Below are 22,170 nucleotides of genomic sequence, written 5' to 3'. Positions count from 1 at the left end.
GAGAATTAAAAAAAAAAACATTAATTATTGATAAGTGCCAAATGAAAGCCTAACAGTGCCTAACTATTACTTCTGTTAATAGTGTTAACAGTTTCTAAAGGTAGGGTTACTCTTGCCACTGGCGGGCAATAATTTATCGATTGTCTGTTAGTTTCAGTTTATTTGTTATATTGTTTTCAATCAGCGAATTGAATTACCAAAATATCACCAACAAGTTGAGACGCTGCCTCACAGACCATACCAGAACAAGGAGAATCCCATTTTACCACAATGGGTAAGGATTACTACATGGTTCTGGGCATCAAGAGGAATGCATCCAGCGAAGACGTCAAGAAGGGATACCGCCGGATGGCTCTCCGCTACCATCCGGACAAAAACGACCATCCGCAGGCCGAGGAGCAATTCAGGGAGGTAGTGGCCGCCTTCGAAGTGCTCTCCGACAAGGAAAAGCGCGAGATATACGACCAGTACGGCGAGGAGGGTCTCAAATGTGATGACGAGCCGGCGACCTTCGCCCAGCCCACGTCAGACATGATCCCCTTTATGTGCGCCGTCGGAGGAACCGTGATCTTTGCGTTCGCTGCTTACAAGACCTTCCAGTTCTTCAACCGGAAAAAAAAGGCTTCCGACAACGATGGATCGTCCTCGGATTAATCTAACGATCCAAGGGCTTGGTGAAGCAATCTCGGGGTTCTAGCGTCCTTCACTGAATATTCTTTAAGATTAATTTATAGAAGCTTGTACATTGACTGTTCATCTAATTTACTCTATGTATGATATTAGAGTACGGATATTGTTGTTTTTACTTAGTAAAAAAAAACTTGAATATGTAATATTTAGTTTTTATGATTTGAAAAACGTTGATGTGCTTAAAATTTGTAAATCAGGTCCATCATATCAAGCAGAGAAAACTAAAAGTAGCAGCTATATAAAAAGTTATTGCTATGCACATTGGCGCTATACTATATTATGCACTAGATAGACGGAAATTTAAGTACAATACAATAATGGACAGATGACACAATGTTTTCATCGATGTTTGTCCAGAGGTAAAGAAAATTGCATTACCGTTTCAATAACATACAACTCACTAATGCATATCTATTTCGAGTAAATGAATCAGCTTTAGTTTTAAGAAACATCGCTTATATAGTTGTGAAATATCGTATCGATGATACATATATAATTTTTAAAAATGATAAAATAGGTTTTTTAGATTTTGAAAGATTTCATAGAAATCAAACTACTTGTTTCTCGATAGTCGGCTTCTAAAAGTATATTTAAAAATAAAATAAAAATTTGAATTTTCGTTGGAGCATTTTTTAACATGTATGTATGTAAATTAAAATGTACAGTGTTTTCAACTCGAACAAATAAACCAATAAAAAATTTTTAAATCGGAACCAATTCTACTAAACGAAATATTTTAAACGCACTATTCTTTTAAAGGAAACAAATAGTAAATACAATTATAACAATTTGGTGCGCTTAAAAATAATTTAGTTGCTGGTGTAGTTAGATTTTTATAAATTGTGAGCCTGCACTTCTACTTCTACTTCTCAAGTTCGACAAGAGGTTTGATGTGTTGCCGCTCATTTTAATGAACTTGCTGCCAATATTGCAGGTTGCGCTGTTGTTAATTACTCCGTATATTAGCTTTTGGGTGCTCTCATTTTACCTCAATTTGCCTTACGACTTTATTTCGTTTTATACTTATTATATTATATTAGTGGGGAGAATAGAAAATTTTACAAATATATTTTACAGAAAAAGCGTAATTCAATATATCATGTTAAACAATATCACGACAAAAATTGTTTCTAAAAAATATCGATATAATCGCTTCGATGTAAGTGTTTCCCAGAAATGCTGTAGAAGAATATTTTCAAAATTCAAACCAAAATGAGCGACGTCGACGATGAGTACTACCAGGTTCTGGGCTTGTCGAGAACAGCCACCCACAGTAAGATTAATGAACTATTCAACTGCAATTACTGCAATATCAACACTAGGGATGTAGTGATATAAAAAAAATATCGTATCGATGATACTTTTTTTATCAAAACAAAATGATGATAATATTTAAAATATCACAAAAAATAGATATATTTGATATTTTTGATCTTTTTTTTCAAATAAAATTTTGTTTCCCCACAATAAAAATATAAAAGTTTCTTATTCTTCATTTTTCTTATTTAAATTCATGGATATTCTATTCTAATACAGATAATAATACGTTGTGTTTATATAAATTTCATATATTATTGCTAGCAGTAATTAGAATTAAGTGATTTTAGGAAGACTCGTGTTATATGTGCGTCTGTCATTCGGCTTCGTGCGTCACAAACTACACATTTTGCGAAAACTTCATAATGCTTATTCTTAAGGTGCGAAGACAAGTTTGAAAAGTTTCCACTTGTCTTAATAATTCGGTCGCAGAGTTTGCACTTGCAATCTCGTTTTTATATCAGTGTAATTGGATTTTATGTTCATTTTAGCACGTGCACATTTACTCGGTATCGCTTTGGAAATCAGAGTAAACAAAGAAAAAATATCAAAAAAAAAAAAAAAAAAATCGCAATATCGATAGTTGTTCAAAAAAAAAATCACGATATAAATATGTATATATATCATTTTCAGAAAAAATATCGATATATTGATATTTTGGACTCACCAATATCAGTAAGTTGAGACGCTGCCTCACATACCATACCAGAAAAAGGAGAATCCCATTTTACCACAATGGGTAAGGATTACTACATGATTCTGGGCATCAAGAGGAATGCATCCAGCGAAGACGTCAAGAAGGGATACCGCCGGATGGCTCTCCGCTACCATCCGGACAAGAACGACCATCCGCAGGTCGAGGAGCAATTCAGGGAGGTGGTGGCCGCCTTCGAAGTGCTCTCCGACAAGGAAAAGCGCGAGATATACGACCAGTACGGCGAGGAGGATCTCAAATGTGATGACGAGCCGGCGACTTTCGCCCAGCCCACGTGAGACATGATCCCCTGGCTCAGAGACTCTGAAGTCATTCTGTCCGAGAACGCTAGTGGCCAACTGTCTGAATTAGGAAATCTTCCAGTGCCACCCGAAACATCGTCAGGTAATTACCACAAAGAGCTCAAAGTTGTTGCCTTCATCGGAGGCGTGCTGGTTGGCACCTATGTGGCGTACCGGGTATTCCAGAAATTATTGCCAGTTCCGCAGCCAGTCACTCCTCCAGCTTCAGTGGCTAAAACACTTCCCCAGGGTACTCTAGCTGGACTATATTCAGCTTCCAAAACAGTTGTGGCCAAAACATTTACCCAGACTCTACATTCATCCAAAACTGCAGCAAAAAGTACCCTTGCTGCCTTGAATAAGGGTACATCTATTGCTAGGAGTGTGTGGCCAGTCCATTCTGGTTCTGTGCTGTTTTCAAGTTGGAAATAAATCGCTTCAAAAACGCAAAAACGCCTATAAAGCAAGAAGGCTATCTAGGCCCTAGATTCTAGGGTCTCTTCAAAAGAGAAATGTAAAATAAATAATACTTTTCTAAACATTTCGATAAAATTATTTATTCTTTTACTCTGCAGTGGGTTGGTTATATTCATAAGTAAACATTTGTAACACAATGATGGAGACATTAATTAACCCTTGATGGGATCCTATAGTTCCCATATTCTTATATTCCTATATTCTTTTACTCTGCAGTGGGTTGGTTATATTCATAAGTAAAAATTTTTAACACAATGATGGAGACATTAATTAACCCTTGATGGGATCCTATAGTTCCCGCTAAAAATAATCTTATAAACTCTTGACGAGTGACTTGAAAAATGGACACGTTGTCTGTTAAAATAAATATATCTTCAGATGTAGATGTCCTTAGGTATCATGGACTCTAGGTACATAGGTTATGTAGTTATAAGCAATGACCTATAAGCCCATAAGCCAAACTTTTGTAATAACAATTCCATTTTCAATGTTTTTTCGCATGTCCTTCATAACTTCCAAGTAAAGAAAAATATTAAGAACTAAACTAAGGTAAGCTAATCTAAAACTAAATATACTCAAGCCGAAACCAAAAATTTAGCCTTATTTTTCGAAACAATTTGTTGGCTTGAAAACGGCTGGCCGTCAGCACTGCTGTCTATCGATGACGCGTGACTGATAGCGCCATCGATAGCCTCCGCTCAGACGTGGTTTTCCCAACTGGCAATGCAGTAAATTCACGGATGTGGTGAGACGCATAGCTCCCCTTTTTCTGGAAACAAACAAACGAAGCAGCAGCCTGCAGGTTGATCCTTGCATGAGGACCCATTGAAGGAGTGAGAGTAAGACATCAAGGCGTGCCCGCATTTACGGCATCAGGGATCTTGGTCTGGTCAGATATTGGTGAGTCCAAGCCCCGGATGCGATAAGGGAATTTGGGGGTGGGGAGTCTGTTGATTACTGCGCATTACGTTGCGATCCGCTCTAAACGATCTTCTTTCATAGGGCAAGCAAGCCAAAAAAAAAACCGCAATGTCGACAGCTCGAAATTCGGATTCAGCTGAGCCATCGGATTTGGCGCTCTTGCTGGGCAGCAACAACAACAACAATAACAATCACAACAATTGTAGCCGCAGCAGGAGCAGCGGCACTCCCAGGAAATATGCTTCTGCTGGAGCCTCAAGCTCCATCAGAATGTGCCCTGCCAGCAATATGAACAACAACCAGAGTAACAAACAGCTTAGCTCAATTTGCCAGCGGGCACAGGCGGGCCACAAACTGATGATCATAATGCGCGGTCCTCCAGGCAGCGGTAAAAGTACTCTGGCAGAGTCTCTGCTGCGTCACGCTCACCTACTCGACAGACACCAGGTGCGCGACTTTGTCCTTAGTTCAGACGACTACTTCAAGACGCGCCACGGCTATGACTTCAACCCCACTCTGCTGCCAGCCGCCCACGAGTGGAACCAGCAGCGGGTGCGCGATAAGGCCGCATGCGGCTGGAGCCCCATCATCGTGGATAACACCAATACAATGGTGTGGGAGATGCAGCCATACGTCCAGTGCGCCGTGCGTCACGGCTACGTAATTGAGCTTCTCGAGCCACAGACTAGTTGGTGCAAGTCTGCAAGCAAGCTGGCCCAGAAGAACGTCCACAGTGTCCCAAGGGAGAATATTCAGCGCATGCTGGAGCGTTACGAGCGCACTACTGCGGGAGAGCTCATTCAGGTAAGACGTCACTTGCTCTTGAAGCGGTTTCCATACATATGTATGGATATACAAAAAAAGATTTCTCGTTTACTGAAATTGTTACTCGTAGGCTAAAAACTTGAACTACGCAATTTGAAAAGTATTGAAAGGCAGAAGAAAACGCGTACCCTGTTAATATATATGATAATATATTGATCATTATCATTGGCCAAGTCAATTTCGCCATGTCCATCTATACGTATAAAAATCGTATCTGTTTTTGATATCATTATTTTTATGCCAATTCCTTTCGGAAAGCTTTGTCAATTTTAACGCCCACATTTTAAAAAACCCTACAGCAAATAGTAGATGCTTTTTTGTTGGCATTAAATATTTTTCAGTCATCACCGTCCACTCCATTACTTGAGTTCTTAATACATTTAGATTTTAAGGCGTACCACGGTCAAAAGTCGTTGGCAATTAATATAGCCGGTGCTATTTGCGGTTCGTGGCCAATCTGCCAAACAGTCGGCTTTCATTCGCTAAGAGCGGGTATCGGATAGTCTAACTTGCTTTTTAATAGACAAATTCAACTCCGAATTTTTTGAAAATAGCTCACTTAAAGTAACAACCTTTTTTCAGTAAGAAACTCATCGACTCGTCAGAGTGAAGAATCCAGATTCCAGACACATAGATGCAGCGCAAATTTGTTATCAAACTTTGCCACGCCCACCATAACGCTTTCAAACCGCCCAAAAGTGCCACATTTTTATAAGAAACATCTTTTAATTTTTTCTTCATTAATTGTTGTTTTCCCTATTTCTATCGATATACCAGATAATTGTAAAAATTTCTCGTTCGCTTTTCCACTAGCTGAGTACGAACGGGTATCTGATAGTCGCCGAACTCGACTTTAGCGTTCTCTTGTTTATAGGTAAATTTGTTTTGTATAAAAGTTGGTTTATAATATTTCCGAGCCCGAAGCCTTTTAAATATTGATTAAGTTTATTAAAATTAAAATTATAAAATTGAATTAATCTTGTACGCAAAATATTTTATGTGACAGTTAATGAAGGAGACAAAGTACTCTGTGGAGCTGCCGCAACTACGCAAACATCCACCCCTTCCTCCCGTGCGTGTCATCACGAGCTTTGAGGAGAGCAAACCGCTGGAAGCCCCAGTCCCTGCGCCAGCGGAAAATACTTTTAAGCTGAATGCCAATGCCCAAACGTGGGTGCCCTATGAGCAGGGAGCGCCATCATACTGGTCCCAGACAGTGTCCTCGGAAGACACAGGCGACGCGACGGTTCCGGAAGCTTTGGCTGCCCCAGCTTCAGTAAAGAGCGAGGTGTCTATTATTGATCTCCTCCGCGAAGAGAGCAAACTAAAGGAGGAACCGTCAAAAGTGGAACCTAATGAGGCAAAGCTCTTTCAAAGGCACTGCCTAGACTGTCACAATGAACCGAAAGGGTTTGCACTCCTGCGCCAGATGTATCCCAATAAACAGCTGACTGGCCTCTGGGATTTGTTTGTAAAGTGCAAGGCCGACGTAGATTGGGCCGTTGATATTCTGTTAAAAGAGGACGAGCTATATGCGGTCACTGGTTCGGATCAGATCGGATTTGAGGAAACTGTTAATAGCGAGGAGTCGGCGCAATTTCAATGCGACTGCGACAAGGCGGCCGAGGGACAGGAATCTCCAATTTCCACTTCCAACTGCACCTCACCAACTTTGCCGCTATCGAAGACTGCATCCAAGCCGCAACGTCAGCCGCGCATTAAACGACCATCGGCCCCCACCAACAAAGAGTTGCAAATACAAATCCAGAATTGCTTTGTGTTAGGTAAGATATTCTACTTAAAGGAGTCAATTAAAAATTAGCCTTTTAAAACAGCTGCAAAGGTCATTTCTTTAATAAGACACCATACGTTTGTCAAATAGTTAAAGTTCGATACCAAATAATTTATATAAATATTTTTTTAGGCGACGAACAATACTCGGAGCACACGCGCAAAATCCGCGACATCCGTAATGGAATTCTGGATCAACCTATAGTGTCTAAAGTACCGGAAGCATCAGAGGAACCAGAGCTAGAACAGCAGGAGGAGGAGGACTCTGAAGAAAATACTCTGCTGGAAATAGATTTGGGCAGCGCTCTAATTGAGCAGCTACGCACGCAGTTCCACACGGAGGACGAAATGTTGCCGCCGGAACAGGAGGTACCCGCCGCAACAAAAATATTCGTGCCACGTCAGCTAGCCAAGCAGCTTTACATGTTGTGGATGGAAGCCGTGTTTAACCAGCTAGAGGAGATGCGCCAGCAGACAATGCGCGATGACGAGCAGTTCGCCCGCCTGCTCAAGCATCCAGGCTACGCCGATTGCAGAGAGTCTCCGAGCAATGTGGCAGAGCTTCTGGATATGGAGTTGGCCTGGAGCATATACAATAGCGAGCAGATGGCCGCCAAAAAGGCAGCCGAGTTGGCCGCTCGCAAACAAACGCCCAACGATATAGCTACCCACCTAACTAAAATGAAGCTGTGCGAGACCTTTCCCGATATCCCCCTGACACTGTGCTTGAGATCTTTGCGGCAACCGGCAGCAATTACGTTCAAACAGTGGAGGTCTTGGACAGCAACGTTCAGAGTATGCTGAGCGAAGCGGAACTCTATGATAAGGCCCTTCGCGAGGGCGAAAAGCTAAGTGCGCAAGTGGGGCTGGAAGAGCGAAAGCAGAAGCAACAAAAGCAACAGAATTCCTCCAGCCAAGGGCCCCGCATCAGTTCTAGCTCGACCGCCCCTGGCCGGTCGCCCCAACTGCATGAGGAGGCCAAGTGCGCTGCTCTTCGCGACTTTGAGGAGACGCGAAACATGGCCGCCCATCACTCCCAACTTAAAGCAGAGTGCTATCTAAAGGCTAAACAGGCGGTACAGCGCGGCAATGGTAGCGTGGCATTATACTACTCGGAAATAGCCAAGTTACACAAGCAGAAGATCGACGTCTTCAACCATCGGGCGGCCAATTGCATAATGGAGGTACATCGGCACACCCAGAACAACCCGGACCTGCTAGATTTGCATTACCTGCACACGGTAGAGGCGATCAGCTGTCTGGACTTGTTCCTTGACCGCCACATAACTGTGCTGCGCAACACCACCCGCGTGTACAAGCATGTATTCATTATCACGGGCCGTGGTCTTCACAGCGCAAACGGAGTGTCCACTATTAAGAACAGGGTGAAGGCCAGGCTGAGCGAACGCCGTTTGCGGTAAGTAAGGGGGATCTTCCATTAAAAGTCGCCTAATTATTCGCATATTTCAGTTGGCAAGAGGTCAATCCAGGATTGCTGCGCGTCAAGGTGTTCTCAGCATCGCGTCATTCAAAGAACTTCTGATTCGAGGCGAATTGCACAACAGGACTTTCGGAGCAAAACACGTTTTACACTGCCATATATGTAGAAACAAAGGCAACTTACAGGGAACCGGGATAACTTAATTATAACTTATCCCTTATTTAACTTTTGTATCACTGCTTACAAAATTGTAAAGCTAAGTAATCATTTTTCCCTGGTTCTGGTCACTGTATTATTTTCGAATGTGCTCAGAAACCTTTAAGACATTCCCGATTTTGTTACTCATTTTACATAAAACTCTTGTCCCAATTCTTCGTTTTAAGTTTGAATAATGCTTCCAGCCTAGGGTTCGTGTAAGACGGGAACTCGCAATCCGACTCAGCAAAGTAGTGATTTATTATCTTACAACAGCATACCTAATCACAAAATGTCTTATTTTTATACTAGTTTACCCAAACTACCGCTTAGGTATAATAAGATTAGTGTAAAAACCGTAGTCCTAAAGTAGGCGAGGTCCAATAATTACCATTACATTTCAGCTCGGTAAGCAACTATTATAATTTTCTTCTAAAATAAAGGGACACGTGAGGAGGATATGGTTTAGACGACAAATTGACTTTCGTCAAAACACTCATAACACACTCTTACACTTACATCATTTATTTTTCAAACTGGTACATCAGACGATATATTCTATTTTAGTAAACGTATTATTGGAAACTCTTGATCGAGTTTAACCATCAATTCAGTCGGCTTTCATTCGCTAAGAGCGGGTATCGGATAGTCTAACTTGCTTTTTAATAGACAAATTCAACTCCGAATTTTTTGAAAATAGCTCACTTAAAGTAACAACCTTTTTTCAGTAAGAAACTCATCGACTCGTCAGAGTGAAGAATCCAGATTCCAGACACATAGATGCAGCGCAAATTTGTTATCAAACTTTGCCACGCCCACCATAACGCTTTCAAACCGCCCAAAAGTGCCACATTTTTATAAGAAACATCTTTTAATTTTTTCTTCATTAATTGTTGTTTTCCCTATTTCTATCGATATACCAGATAATTGTAAAAATTTCTCGTTCGCTTTTCCACTAGCTGAGTACGAACGGGTATCTGATAGTCGCCGAACTCGACTTTAGCGTTCTCTTGTTTATAGGTAAATTTGTTTTGTATAAAAGTTGGTTTATAATATTTCCGAGCCCGAAGCCTTTTAAATATTGATTAAGTTTATTAAAATTAAAATTATAAAATTGAATTAATCTTGTACGCAAAATATTTTATGTGACAGTTAATGAAGGAGACAAAGTACTCTGTGGAGCTGCCGCAACTACGCAAACATCCACCCCTTCCTCCCGTGCGTGTCATCACGAGCTTTGAGGAGAGCAAACCGCTGGAAGCCCCAGTCCCTGCGCCAGCGGAAAATACTTTTAAGCTGAATGCCAATGCCCAAACGTGGGTGCCCTATGAGCAGGGAGCGCCATCATACTGGTCCCAGACAGTGTCCTCGGAAGACACAGGCGACGCGACGGTTCCGGAAGCTTTGGCTGCCCCAGCTTCAGTAAAGAGCGAGGTGTCTATTATTGATCTCCTCCGCGAAGAGAGCAAACTAAAGGAGGAACCGTCAAAAGTGGAACCTAATGAGGCAAAGCTCTTTCAAAGGCACTGCCTAGACTGTCACAATGAACCGAAAGGGTTTGCACTCCTGCGCCAGATGTATCCCAATAAACAGCTGACTGGCCTCTGGGATTTGTTTGTAAAGTGCAAGGCCGACGTAGATTGGGCCGTTGATATTCTGTTAAAAGAGGACGAGCTATATGCGGTCACTGGTTCGGATCAGATCGGATTTGAGGAAACTGTTAATAGCGAGGAGTCGGCGCAATTTCAATGCGACTGCGACAAGGCGGCCGAGGGACAGGAATCTCCAATTTCCACTTCCAACTGCACCTCACCAACTTTGCCGCTATCGAAGACTGCATCCAAGCCGCAACGTCAGCCGCGCATTAAACGACCATCGGCCCCCACCAACAAAGAGTTGCAAATACAAATCCAGAATTGCTTTGTGTTAGGTAAGATATTCTACTTAAAGGAGTCAATTAAAAATTAGCCTTTTAAAACAGCTGCAAAGGTCATTTCTTTAATAAGACACCATACGTTTGTCAAATAGTTAAAGTTCGATACCAAATAATTTATATAAATATTTTTTTAGGCGACGAACAATACTCGGAGCACACGCGCAAAATCCGCGACATCCGTAATGGAATTCTGGATCAACCTATAGTGTCTAAAGTACCGGAAGCATCAGAGGAACCAGAGCTAGAACAGCAGGAGGAGGAGGACTCTGAAGAAAATACTCTGCTGGAAATAGATTTGGGCAGCGCTCTAATTGAGCAGCTACGCACGCAGTTCCACACGGAGGACGAAATGTTGCCGCCGGAACAGGAGGTACCCGCCGCAACAAAAATATTCGTGCCACGTCAGCTAGCCAAGCAGCTTTACATGTTGTGGATGGAAGCCGTGTTTAACCAGCTAGAGGAGATGCGCCAGCAGACAATGCGCGATGACGAGCAGTTCGCCCGCCTGCTCAAGCATCCAGGCTACGCCGATTGCAGAGAGTCTCCGAGCAATGTGGCAGAGCTTCTGGATATGGAGTTGGCCTGGAGCATATACAATAGCGAGCAGATGGCCGCCAAAAAGGCAGCCGAGTTGGCCGCTCGCAAACAAACGCCCAACGATATAGCTACCCACCTAACTAAAATGAAGCTGTGCGAGACCTTTCCCGATATCCCCCCTGACACTGTGCTTGAGATCTTTGCGGCAACCGGCAGCAATTACGTTCAAACAGTGGAGGTCTTGGACAGCAACGTTCAGAGTATGCTGAGCGAAGCGGAACTCTATGATAAGGCCCTTCGCGAGGGCGAAAAGCTAAGTGCGCAAGTGGGGCTGGAAGAGCGAAAGCAGAAGCAACAAAAGCAACAGAATTCCTCCAGCCAAGGGCCCCGCATCAGTTCTAGCTCGACCGCCCCTGGCCGGTCGCCCCAACTGCATGAGGAGGCCAAGTGCGCTGCTCTTCGCGACTTTGAGGAGACGCGAAACATGGCCGCCAATCACTCCCAACTTAAAGCAGAGTGCTATCTAAAGGCTAAACAGGCGGTACAGCGCGGCAATGGTAGCGTGGCATTATACTACTCGGAAATAGCCAAGTTACACAAGCAGAAGATCGACGTCTTCAACCATCGGGCGGCCAATTGCATAATGGAGGTACATCGGCACACCCAGAACAACCCGGACCTGCTAGATTTGCATTACCTGCACACGGTAGAGGCGATCAGCTGTCTGGACTTGTTCCTTGACCGCCACATAACTGTGCTGCGCAACACCACCCGCGTGTACAAGCATGTATTCATTATCACGGGCCGTGGTCTTCACAGCGCAAACGGAGTGTCCACTATTAAGAACAGGGTGAAGGCCAGGCTGAGCGAACGCCGTTTGCGGTAAGTAAGGGGGATCTTCCATTAAAAGTCGCCTAATTATTCGCATATTTCAGTTGGCAAGAGGTCAATCCAGGATTGCTGCGCGTCAAGGTGTTCTCAGCATCGCGTCATTCAAAGAACTTCTGATTCGAGGCGAATTGCACAACAGGACTTTCGGAGCAAAACACGTTTTACACTGCCATATATGTAGAAACAAAGGCAACTTACAGGGAACCGGGATAACTTAATTATAACTTATCCCTTATTTAACTTTTGTATCACTGCTTACAAAATTGTAAAGCTAAGTAATCATTTTTCCCTGGTTCTGGTCACTGTATTATTTTCGAATGTGCTCAGAAACCTTTAAGACATTCCCGATTTTGTTACTCATTTTACATAAAACTCTTGTCCCAATTCTTCGTTTTAAGTTTGAATAATGCTTCCAGCCTAGGGTTCGTGTAAGACGGGAACTCGCAATCCGACTCAGCAAAGTAGTGATTTATTATCTTACAACAGCATACCTAATCACAAAATGTCTTATTTTTATACTAGTTTACCCAAACTACCGCTTAGGTATAATAAGATTAGTGTAAAAACCGTAGTCCTAAAGTAGGCGAGGTCCAATAATTACCATTACATTTCAGCTCGGTAAGCAACTATTATAATTTTCTTCTAAAATAAAGGGACACGTGAGGAGGATATGGTTTAGACGACAAATTGACTTTCGTCAAAACACTCATAACACACTCTTACACTTACATCATTTATTTTTCAAACTGGTACATCAGACGATATATTCTATTTTAGTAAACGTATTATTGGAAACTCTTGATCGAGTTTAACCATCAATTTAGACAATCAATTTGTTCTAATAATTATGTAGTAGCAATTTCATTATTTACTTTGAAGTGTACGCCAAGATCCGACATTTATCGATCAAAGTTTCCAGTGGTTACATTAATGGCTTATTCGCGGTCTAGTTCCAGGTACCGCGGATCAATTGGTTCCAATGAACCAATTATGAACAATTGTTCATAAACAATTAACCTTTCTTATGCCTACCTGTACCATCTGCCCGACAAATAAGAGCGTGACCTTGGTTTAATGTTTTAAACATGGAAAGACGACTATCTTTATTTACCACTACAAAATCTTCTAGCCTGACATCGGAAAACGCGGGGCACGAAGCTAAGGGGATCTCGAGGATCAGCCGAGGATACACATCTGGGTGTACACCTGGTGACCGCTGGGATTGAACCATACATTCAGGTAATTCGTAACTTATTCTAAAACATCGATGGCAGTCTGAGCGAGCGCTCCGTGGCTTTGGTTGGGTCGGGTGGGCTGCGGTCACTAGGTGGCGTCCTTGAGTGGCGATGGCAAATACGGGTCGGAGACTCCCGCTCCCGGCGACTGGTTCTCCTTGCCGCCGTGCAGCCGGTTGGCCATCAGCTCGATGAGATTTGTACGCCCGCGCTTGGGCGTGAAGCGGGAGTTGCCCGAGCTGGAAGCTTTATCACGGGGCGGGGTGCTCAGAAAAACGCCCTCGAAGATCGTCTCCAAGATGTTGGATTCGTCGACGTCACTGGGCGGGCTGATCTGGGCGTTGATTTCGTGCAGGGCAACGTACTGAGGATCGTTCTGGCGCGAGCGCTCCTCCTCGTCCTGAGGGAACTGCTGCTTAAGCGGCTGCTTGGGCGTTTCGATGTCCGACAGATCGAGATCGTCGATTGGCGACGGGGTGCGTCCGTGGGGCGAGAAGGCCCGGATTTCGAAGGCAGGCAGCTCGTCGCAGCTGCCATCCGGGGACTGCTCTTCGCGCTCGAAGGCCAGCGAGAGGTCACTTTCGCTCTCCATGTCCACGGAGGAATTCAGGCACTGCAGGCGGAAGGAGCCGTTTAGCTGGTCTCCCTCCTCACACGTATTCACCGCTTCCGTGGTCTCCATTGGTCTGGTTGGCTTGTCAAGTGCGGCGGTGGCTTATATTCATCACAGGGGTGCGCTTCGCGTTCTGCCTGTCTGCGACCGCGTCTCACTTCGCGGAAATCCGCTCCCGCAGGTAACCAATTTTTGGGATCAAGCCCCGTCCACCAGACAATGTAAAGTTTTAAATCCCAACAATTTACAAGCCGTCACTTTCGTAGTGATGGTAAACAATGGCGCTACCTGAATTGAACCGGCGTTCCCTGCGAATGGTTATCGTACGCAGCCGATAGTTGCAGGCAAACAGCACGTATATATATATATATGAGTTTTCAAAAGATGTCGCTAAAACTCGGGGCTTTTTTTTTTTAGCAAGATTTCTTGAAGGGTAAATTAGGTCTTGTAGGCTTTAAACCTAATCAACTTATTCTTAAAGAGTTGTGATGTCGATTTGTACAACAGAACCATTCATACCCATCTCCATAAACTCAAACGCTTATTTTATAACTTTAATTCGAATCTGTCTTTTATTTGTTTTGTTCACGCTTTGCTTGCTTTTGCTCGTTAAACAAGTTAATTAATTAACTATCATACATCGTCGTTAAATGACGTAAATTGTGATATACATATTCGATATAGCATGTACTTGCCAAGTACTACTTGAGTTTATACATCCGTAAAAGTACCTCCTTTCGCCAACTCTGTTGCATTTCGTAAAGTGCAATTAAACATTTATCTATCTTAAGTAAGTTTTGATGTGCTGCTTTAAGCTGCCCACTCAACACAATAATTGCTATGCCATTAAAACAATTAATCATTAAATTATTAAACAAATAGTCAAAAGCGTATTTGAAAGTACACATTAGGTATAGTGGTTGGACTTATCGCTTAGCTACAATTAAATTACATATAAATACAAATCGTTAAAGTGATGCCTAGAAATCGTTACTTTCTTGGAAGTTATTTAGTAGATTAGTAGATGCTTACATATCTTGAGCGCAGATTTAATTTAACTAACACCTTTTTGGTTTTCCATACGTATGGGGTGAAACACGAAAGTTGCCACAATTCTTATGCCTAATCATTTAATTTAATTGTATTAAATTCAATTTGATGCTATTCTCATGCTGGATGTCACTTAGCTGGTTTATATGTAAAATACATGTATAATTCTTTACCATGTAATTTTGATGATTTTCTTAGAAGCTGTGGCTCGAGGCATACTTACTTCCTCCCTTTAATCCCAGCACAACCCATTTTAGTATGAGTATTGAGCAATTTACGCGTATTGTGGTGGTACAACTGAATCGATTGCGAAAAACAGAATATAAACAAAATGTTTAAAACTAAATAAATAAAATGCTTGAAGTAATTGCTCGAGTCTCATTTTCGACTTTCCAATGTAGTGGCTTGCAGTTTGCCTAAACGTTAAATATATAAATATTATTCAATTTGCCAAGCTTTATCAAATTTATCGACTTATTGAAAATGAGTTCCCAAAGCACGAATTTGAAAGTGATAGAAAAGTTTAATTTGAAAGTTCACCAACTGAGGGTCCAACTACAGACTGAGATCTTCGCTGATCGCATAAACGACCATTTAAGTTTGGCACAAACTTTGAGTAACGCTTTCCCGTTCGAACCTTGGTTGGCCCGGCCTAAATCTTCCACCCGCCCCTGCCAGGCTGCCTCAATTCAGGCCTAGAAGTCGCTTGAAGGCCCGTCGGTAGTCTAGGTTAAATATGGTGTAGATGACCGGGTTAAGGCCCGAGTTGATGTAGCCCAGCCAGGTGATGAAGTTCTTAAACTTGTTCGTGGGGCAGCAGCTCTGGCAGAAGGGCAGGATGACGTACATGAGAAAGAAGGGCAGCCAGCAGATGACGAACACGCCCATAATGATGCCGAGGGTGCGAGCCGCCCGCCGCTCCTTGGACAGCGAGATCTTCTGCTTTTCCTCAATGAACTGGTTTACCCCACTAGTCTTCTTCTGCAGCGGAGTGGCGGAAACGGCGGCGACTCCCGTCGAGGATTGCGGCGGGGTCAGCTTGAGGGACGTCTGCTCGTCCGCCTGGGTCACGCAGACCTGGAAACGAGGTGAGGAAAAGTTTTGTTAATCAAGTGACATGCATATTAGCAATAAGTAACTGTTTTCTTTGTAAAGTAATTTTTATAGCCGTTACTCGTAGAGTAAAAGGGAAAATACACTTTCACAACGTCACTACATGTGCCAGTGCCAGTGAAAGAGCGAACGAGATATGTTCACATTTTCTAGTCTCTCGATGAAAATTTGTAAGAAACATAAACAAATTTAAAAAATGTACAAATCTTTTAAAAGTGTGGGCGTGACAGTTTTGGGCGAATTGTTGGCGTGGCAACATTTAGAAGCAAACGTCTAATTTCAACTGTCTAACTTGATTTATATAAATATATAATCATCATGATCATGATCTTCTAGCTTCAAAGCGAACGGTCGTGTTTTTTTTCTGCGCTCCGAATTTATTTTTGTTTTGCTAAATCCAGCGCTGGAATTTAACAAATTATTTAATAATTCAATTTCGTAATCCGTACTAGTTAAAGTGCCGTTCGCTTCGCGAGTGAATCTTTTGTGATATGTGCATTATTTTAATAAATTAATTCAATCTGTTCTCTTTCTGTCTTTGCTGTGCTGTTTGGTGTTGTTTTTGTACTTAACTGCACGGTGCACCCGCTCTCTCGCTCTCCCACACAAAATCTTAAAGTGCACACTGCGCTCCTGCGGTGATACTTGCCTAGGAGTTGCGAATGAAATGCAACTCTTTATGCGCCAAACTAAAGGTGGCTTGAAAGGACTGATCAGCAGTTTTGGCGTGGCTAGAGATAGTTTTCGTCGAGCTGATGATCATCTTTCTGCGCTTGATTCACAATTTAATAGCCTCAAACTATTAGAAGAATCTCCAAAGCGCAAGAAAGCCGCTGGTGGTAGGCTGCCTAAGGGGAATGCCCCGCAACCTTCGGCAAGTGATCAACAGGACTCCACAGCTGATCAGTTGACGATCGCAGCAAACCCTCAAATGTTGCTTAGATCGGCAGCTAAAAAAGATTCGGTGCAATCCGATCAATCGGTTGTGGAGGGAGTCCAGCCTGGGATTGCTACAGATTCCGTTTTGTCCGCACTGGTTTCTCAACCGGTGATTCCACCCGTCCCGAATTGTTTACCACCACAAAGGAATATTGAGTCCGGACTACCGGCACAAGTTGGCACTTCAGAAATACAACCTGCAGTGCCAAAACCCCTCTCGGTGGTTCCACTAAAGAAACAAATTTTTGTTTCTCGACTTTCCCCTGATCAAACATCATCTGATGTACTGTCTTATATACAAGACAAAACAAAAGCCGACAACATAAAAGTGGAAAAATTTAACTTTTCTTATGCTAGGGACATCTCATCTTTCAAGATAACTGTCCCAAATGAGCTATTCTCAACCATATGTTCTGGTGATTTTTGGCCGGAAAGTATGATTGTGAAAGAGTTTGAAGCTAAGATTATAAATAGAAAAAAAAGGCCCGTGGGAATTAAACTTCCCACAAGTGGCCAGATCACTGCCCCATCCTTCTCTACTACTTCTACTTCTTTATCTTCAAAAAACTAAAATCTAGTCTCACTATCTGTTATCAAAATGTAAGAGGCTTGTGTAGTAAGCTAACTAATTTGTATTCTAATAGTCTTTCCTTTGCATCCCATATTATTGTGTTTACAGAGACTTGGTTAAAACCGGAGATACTTAACTCCGAAGTTCTCCCAGGTATGTACACAGTATACAGGCATGATCGTCCCTCCAGGCGGGGAGGTGGAGTCCTAATTGCTGTTAGGTCTACCCTCACGTCAGAGGAGGTACTTTTTGACGAGTTTCGTAACATAGAATTCTTATGCGTAAAGCTGTCATTTTCTGATAGCTATGTTTATATTACGTGCTCGTACATTCCGCCGTCTTCTGAATTTCCTGAATATATTAACCATTTGTCCGCTATCCAATCCGTTACAAACAGACTGTCCGATAGGGACCAACTAGTTGTCCTAGGTGACTTTAATATACCAGGCACTAAGTGGTCCACAGAGGAACAGTCAAATATTCTCCTGCCTATAGCACAGCATGACTTTATTGACGGCTTGCTTGACATATCGTTGTCGCAAGTTAATTATATTCGAAATTCTGTTGGTCGTTTATTGGATCTATGTTTTGTTTCAAGTCCTGAAAGTCTGTTTCTGACTAGAGTAGCACCTCTTAGTCAACCAGAAGATCCATACCATCCAACTTTCGAGGTGACAATCGACACAGGTACCGTAATAAACGAATTCATTGTTTCGTAAGGCAACTTTCAGAGGTTAAATCTTTTTAATATCTGGCTTAATTGGCCCGATCTATATTCTTGCAACATAATGGCCGATGCCATAGATATTTTTATACCCGTTACTCGTAGAGTAAAAGGGTATACCAGATTCGTTGAAAAGTATGTAACAGGCAGAAGGAAGCGTTTCCGACCATATAAAGTATATATATTCTTGATCAGGATCAGTAGCTGAGTCGATCTGGCCATGTCCGTCTGTCCGTCCGTCCGTCCGTCTGTCCGTCTGTCCGTCTGTCCGTCTGTCCGTCTGTCCGTCTGTCCGTCCGTCTGTCCGTCTGTCCGTATGAACGTCGAGATCTCAGGAACTACAAAAGCTAGAAAGTTTAGATTAAACATACGGACTCCAGAGACATAGACGCAGCGCAAGTTTGTTGATTCATGCTGCCACGCCCACTCTAACGCCCACAAACCGCCACTGCAAAACTTTTGAAAAATGTTTTGATATTTTTTCATTTTTGTATTAGTCTTGTAAATTTCTATCGATTTGCCAAAAAACTTTTTGCCACGCCCACTCTAACGCTCCCAAACCGCCCAAAGCTGCCACGCCCACACTTTTGAAAAATGTTTTGATATTTTTTCATTTTTGTATTAGACTTGTAAATTTCTATCGATTTGCCAAAAATCTTTTTGCCACGCCCACTCTAACGCCCGCAAACCGAAAAAAACTGTCAGTGTTGAAGACTCGCCTTCGCACCTCCACTAGCTGAGTAACGGGTATCAGATTGTCGGGGAACTCGACTATAGCGTTCTCTCTTGTTTATACTGCAATTAAATCATTTTTCAACTCTTGTGTTCCGATGTACTATCCGTCTACCTCTAACAAACATCCTTAAGAATAAGAATAAGAATTATTTAAACCGTTGTAAGTTCCAGTTCGCACAGGATCCCAAACAGTTTTATAATTTCGTTAACACTAAGCGCAAAACAACTAGTTACCCTTTCTCGCTATTTTTTGAAAATACTTCGGTAACTTCGGATCAGGCAATAGCCGATCTATTTGCCAAGTTTTTTCAAACCACATATTCTACGTTACCTCATTCCGAACGACCTTACTCATACGCGGTATCAAAGTCAAATTTAATATTCTGTCCCACTTTAAACGAAAGCTCACTGCTTTATGATCTTCAGCGAGTTAAGCCTGTCTATTCGCCAGGTCCCGACGGAATTCCTGGCTGTGTGCCTAGATTCTGTGCGGAAGCCTTGTGCAAACCTCTACTAAAACTGTTTAACTTATCTCTAGAATCTACACAGTTCCCCCAAATATGGAAGGAGTCCTTTGTGATCCCTCTCCATAAAAAAGGTAGCAAATCGGATGCAAGCAATTACAAAGGAATCTCCAAATTGTCTGCTATCCCTAAGCTTTTTGAAAACTTCACTTCAAACTTTTCACTTCTCATTTGCAGCACCTTTGTAGGTCAATTATTTCACCATGTCAGCATGGTTTCATGAAACGCAGATCAACAACTACTAACCTTCTGGAGCTAACCTCCTTCGTAGTACAGGGTTTCAAAAATAATCTTCAAACAGATGTCATATATACGGATTTTAGTAAAGCATTCGACTCTGTTAATCATTCACTTTTAATAAAAAAACTTGATTTATTAGGTTTCCCTGTTGATTTCCTAAATTGGATTCTAAGTTATCTGAATGGCAGGACGCAACGGGTCCTCTTTAAAAATTCTCTTTCTTGTATTCTCCGAGTCACATCCGGCGTCCCACAAGGGGACGCTCCTTTTTACCTTATTTATTAACGACCTTCCCTTAATAATAAATCATTCGCGGGTACTAATGTACGCTGATGATGTATAATTATGCTTGCAATATAAGGACATTTCTCGCCATTTGGACTTACAATCCGATCTAGATTGCTTTCAAACCTGGTGCCGTGATAACGTATTAAACATAAATGGCTCTAAGTGTAAAGTTATGACCTTTTGTCGTGCCAACTCAATGCACGCAACTTACACTGTGGGTGCTCTTTGGACAGAATAATAATAGTTGATGATCTTGGTGTTCTTCTGGATCCTAAACTTAAATTTTCAGACCATATTTCGTCTATTGTCAATAAGGCCAGGGGTGTGCTTGGTTTTATAAAACGGTGGTCAAAGGAATTTGATGATCCTTACATGACCAAAACCTTATTTATTTCTCTAGTCCGTCCGATCCTCGAGTATGGATCACCTGGTGATCCACCACTTCGTAGTGAAGTGGATAGTCCCGACTTGGTTAGTCGGCTAAACTTCACTGTTCCAAGCAGATTTACTAGAAATTACGTACCTCTAATTTTAAATCATTGTAGATCTAACTATGAGTTGCATGATCCCTACAGAGTATTATGTTCTGACTATAATAGATTCTATCCTATTATCTCTAATTCTGACTCTCTGCCGTTTTTAAAGCGATCAATACTAACGTACTTAACGAATTCTTAGATATTACTACTAGCATAAATATATTTCCTCGTCCTTTACTGTCTTCTATATCGCGTCTATCTTCCCGCGATTCGAGCCGTACGATACACGGCAGCGCCCCTCGGTCGGTTGGGCGGGAGGTGTGGCCGTGGGACTCGCGCGTAAAAAAAAAAAAAAATAATAATAATATAAAGGAAATCTCTAATGGGGTTTTAATACCTTCACGATTCACGTCTCACCTGTATGCAACCCTTGGGATCGCCCCCGCTCTCCGTGCTAATCTCAGCGTCGGACTTTCCGCCCCCAGAGTGCCCTCCGCCGGCCTGGCAGCTACCACCATCCCCGCCGGCGGGAAGGAGCTGTTGTTCGCCGTGGGGCTCGCAGGTGGACGAGGACTGCGACCTGCGGCCACCACGGGCCTTGCCGTGCTTGATGGAGTCCTTGATTTTGGCGCGACGCGACTTCTTGACCAGCACGACCATGTTCTGCTGTTGGGGATCGCTGTTGCCGTGGGAACCCGCATTGGAGGAATCCTGCGGCTGGTGGACTTCGCTGCTGATGCTCTCCTGGTCATTCTGGATCATAGGCGTGGCGAACTGGGCGCGATCTCGGCCGCAGCACAGCCAGCTGGCTAGAAGGCGCGACTTGGAGCCGGAATTGGAGGCGGCGACGGGCGAGGAGTTGGCCATCGGCTCCAGCTCGGTGGACTTAAGAGCGATCGTGTTGAGCTTGTTGGCCCTGGCCCTCTCCCTCAAGCGGCGCCGCGTGGCTACGAAGATCTCGATGTAGACGATCGTCATAATGGCCAGCGGAATAAAAAAGGAGCCCAGCGAAGAGTAGATGACGTAGCCGCGCTGCGAGGTCAGCTCGCAGGGCGTGGCGCTGGTGAACTCGTCCGGCCAGTCGTTCCAGCCGATCAACGGCGGACTACTTATCAGTAGTGAGAGTAGCCACACCCCGGAGATGAGCAGCAGGACGCGACCCACGGTCCGCTTCTGGGCATAGTTGATGGGGTCTGTAATGGCCCAGTACCGGTCGAGGGCTATGGCACACAGGTTCAGGATGGAACTGGTGCAGCACAGCACGTCGCAGGTGAGCCATAGCTTGCACAGATGGATGCCGAACTCCCAGCGCCCCAGAATCGAGTAAGCCACGTTGAAGGGCAGCACCAGAAGGGCCACCGTGAGATCGGCCACCGCCAGCGACACTATAAAGAAGTTCTGGACGATGCGCAGCGGCTTGTAGGTAAACACACTCAGAATCACCAGAATGTTTCCGATGATGGTCAGCACGATAATGACCGAGAGAACCAGGGCGGTGAGAAGGGCCTGTTTCAAATATAAAACAAGTCGAGGAGATTTTTAATGTGGTAGTTTCGAGAACATAAATAAGATCTACTGATTTCTAAACTTATTAAAGGAGTAGACACTACCAGTTCGCCTGTCTAGTGGAAGGGTTACTTGC

The 22,170-nt window shown here is 43.2% G+C and overlaps 6 protein-coding genes across 9 annotated transcripts in view; 4 read left to right on the top strand and 2 right to left on the bottom strand.

The window, feature by feature from the left end:
• Window positions 1-9: 9 nt before the first annotated feature.
• Window positions 10-1,281, top strand: LOC122618573 (dnaJ homolog subfamily B member 4-like). The gene is made up of 2 exons (XM_043795112.1): window positions 10-100; window positions 152-1,281. Exon 2 carries the CDS (start codon window positions 271-273, stop codon window positions 652-654), a length of 384 nt encoding a protein of 127 aa, XP_043651047.1. The 5' UTR covers window positions 10-100; window positions 152-270; the 3' UTR covers window positions 655-1,281.
• A 1,068-nt stretch (window positions 1,282-2,349) lies between these two features.
• Window positions 2,350-3,006, top strand: LOC122618574 (dnaJ homolog subfamily B member 4-like). Its single transcript, XM_043795113.1, has 2 exons — window positions 2,350-2,387; window positions 2,641-3,006. Exon 2 carries the CDS (start codon window positions 2,743-2,745, stop codon window positions 2,998-3,000), a length of 258 nt encoding a protein of 85 aa, XP_043651048.1. The 5' UTR covers window positions 2,350-2,387; window positions 2,641-2,742; the 3' UTR covers window positions 3,001-3,006.
• A 1,173-nt stretch (window positions 3,007-4,179) lies between these two features.
• LOC122618609 lies at window positions 4,180-9,102 on the top strand. The gene is given in 6 exon segments (XM_043795178.1): window positions 4,180-4,380; window positions 4,483-5,205; window positions 6,233-7,010; window positions 7,151-7,729; window positions 7,732-8,434; window positions 8,488-9,102. Coding segments are annotated over 5 exon segments (2,829 nt in total). The 5' UTR covers window positions 4,180-4,380; window positions 4,483-4,509; the 3' UTR covers window positions 8,561-9,102.
• Window positions 9,103-9,277: 175 nt separating this feature from the next.
• Window positions 9,278-12,704, top strand: LOC122618610. Of its 2 annotated transcripts, XM_043795180.1 has the most exons (4): window positions 9,278-9,673; window positions 9,806-10,583; window positions 10,724-12,008; window positions 12,062-12,704. In XM_043795180.1, exons 2-4 carry the CDS (start codon window positions 9,809-9,811, stop codon window positions 12,132-12,134), a joined length of 2,133 nt encoding a protein of 710 aa, XP_043651115.1. In that variant the 5' UTR covers window positions 9,278-9,673; window positions 9,806-9,808; the 3' UTR covers window positions 12,135-12,704. The 2 variants fall into 2 exon arrangements, with proteins under 2 accessions (XP_043651115.1, XP_043651114.1); XM_043795179.1 differs by having other exon boundaries at window positions 9,278-10,583.
• A 383-nt stretch (window positions 12,705-13,087) lies between these two features.
• LOC122618611 lies at window positions 13,088-14,143 on the bottom strand. Its single transcript, XM_043795181.1, has one exon. The coding sequence runs from the start codon at window positions 13,932-13,934 to the stop codon at window positions 13,341-13,343; it is 594 nt and encodes a 197-aa protein (XP_043651116.1). The 5' UTR covers window positions 13,935-14,143; the 3' UTR covers window positions 13,088-13,340.
• A 312-nt stretch (window positions 14,144-14,455) lies between these two features.
• LOC122615539 (tyramine/octopamine receptor) overlaps window positions 14,456-22,170 on the bottom strand; it is a 36,979-nt gene continuing 29,264 nt past the window's right edge. For all 3 annotated transcript variants that reach the window (XM_043790489.1, XM_043790491.1, XM_043790490.1), the window contains exons 3-4: window positions 20,946-22,034; window positions 14,456-15,992 (exon numbers count right to left, since the gene is read on the bottom strand). In XM_043790489.1, coding sequence (XP_043646424.1) covers window positions 15,600-15,992; window positions 20,946-22,034 — 1,482 coding nt within the window. In that variant the 3' untranslated portion in view covers window positions 14,456-15,599. The remainder of the gene's footprint in view (window positions 15,993-20,945; window positions 22,035-22,170) is intronic.

This window comes from Drosophila teissieri, chromosome 3L, assembly GCF_016746235.2.
Source record: "Drosophila teissieri strain GT53w chromosome 3L, Prin_Dtei_1.1, whole genome shotgun sequence".
NCBI lineage: Eukaryota > Metazoa > Arthropoda > Insecta > Diptera > Drosophilidae > Drosophila > Drosophila teissieri.
This window is presented reverse-complemented; position numbering and strand designations above follow the sequence as displayed.

Excerpts from the sequence above, each read along its gene's own strand:
- LOC122618573 (XM_043795112.1), top strand. The coding sequence starts at position 271 with ATGGGTAAGGATTACTACATGGTTCTGGGCATCAAGAGGAATGCATCC.
- LOC122618574 (XM_043795113.1), top strand. The coding sequence starts at position 2,743 with ATGGGTAAGGATTACTACATGATTCTGGGCATCAAGAGGAATGCATCC.
- LOC122618610 (XM_043795180.1), top strand. The coding sequence starts at position 9,809 with ATGAAGGAGACAAAGTACTCTGTGGAGCTGCCGCAACTACGCAAACAT. Across the intron at positions 10,584-10,723 it reads CCAGAATTGCTTTGTGTTAG|GCGACGAACAATACTCGGAG; the intron begins GTAAGATATTCT and ends ATATTTTTTTAG. Across the intron at positions 12,009-12,061 it reads CTGAGCGAACGCCGTTTGCG|TTGGCAAGAGGTCAATCCAG; the intron begins GTAAGTAAGGGG and ends CGCATATTTCAG.
- LOC122618611 (XM_043795181.1), bottom strand. The coding sequence starts at position 13,934 with ATGGAGACCACGGAAGCGGTGAATACGTGTGAGGAGGGAGACCAGCTA.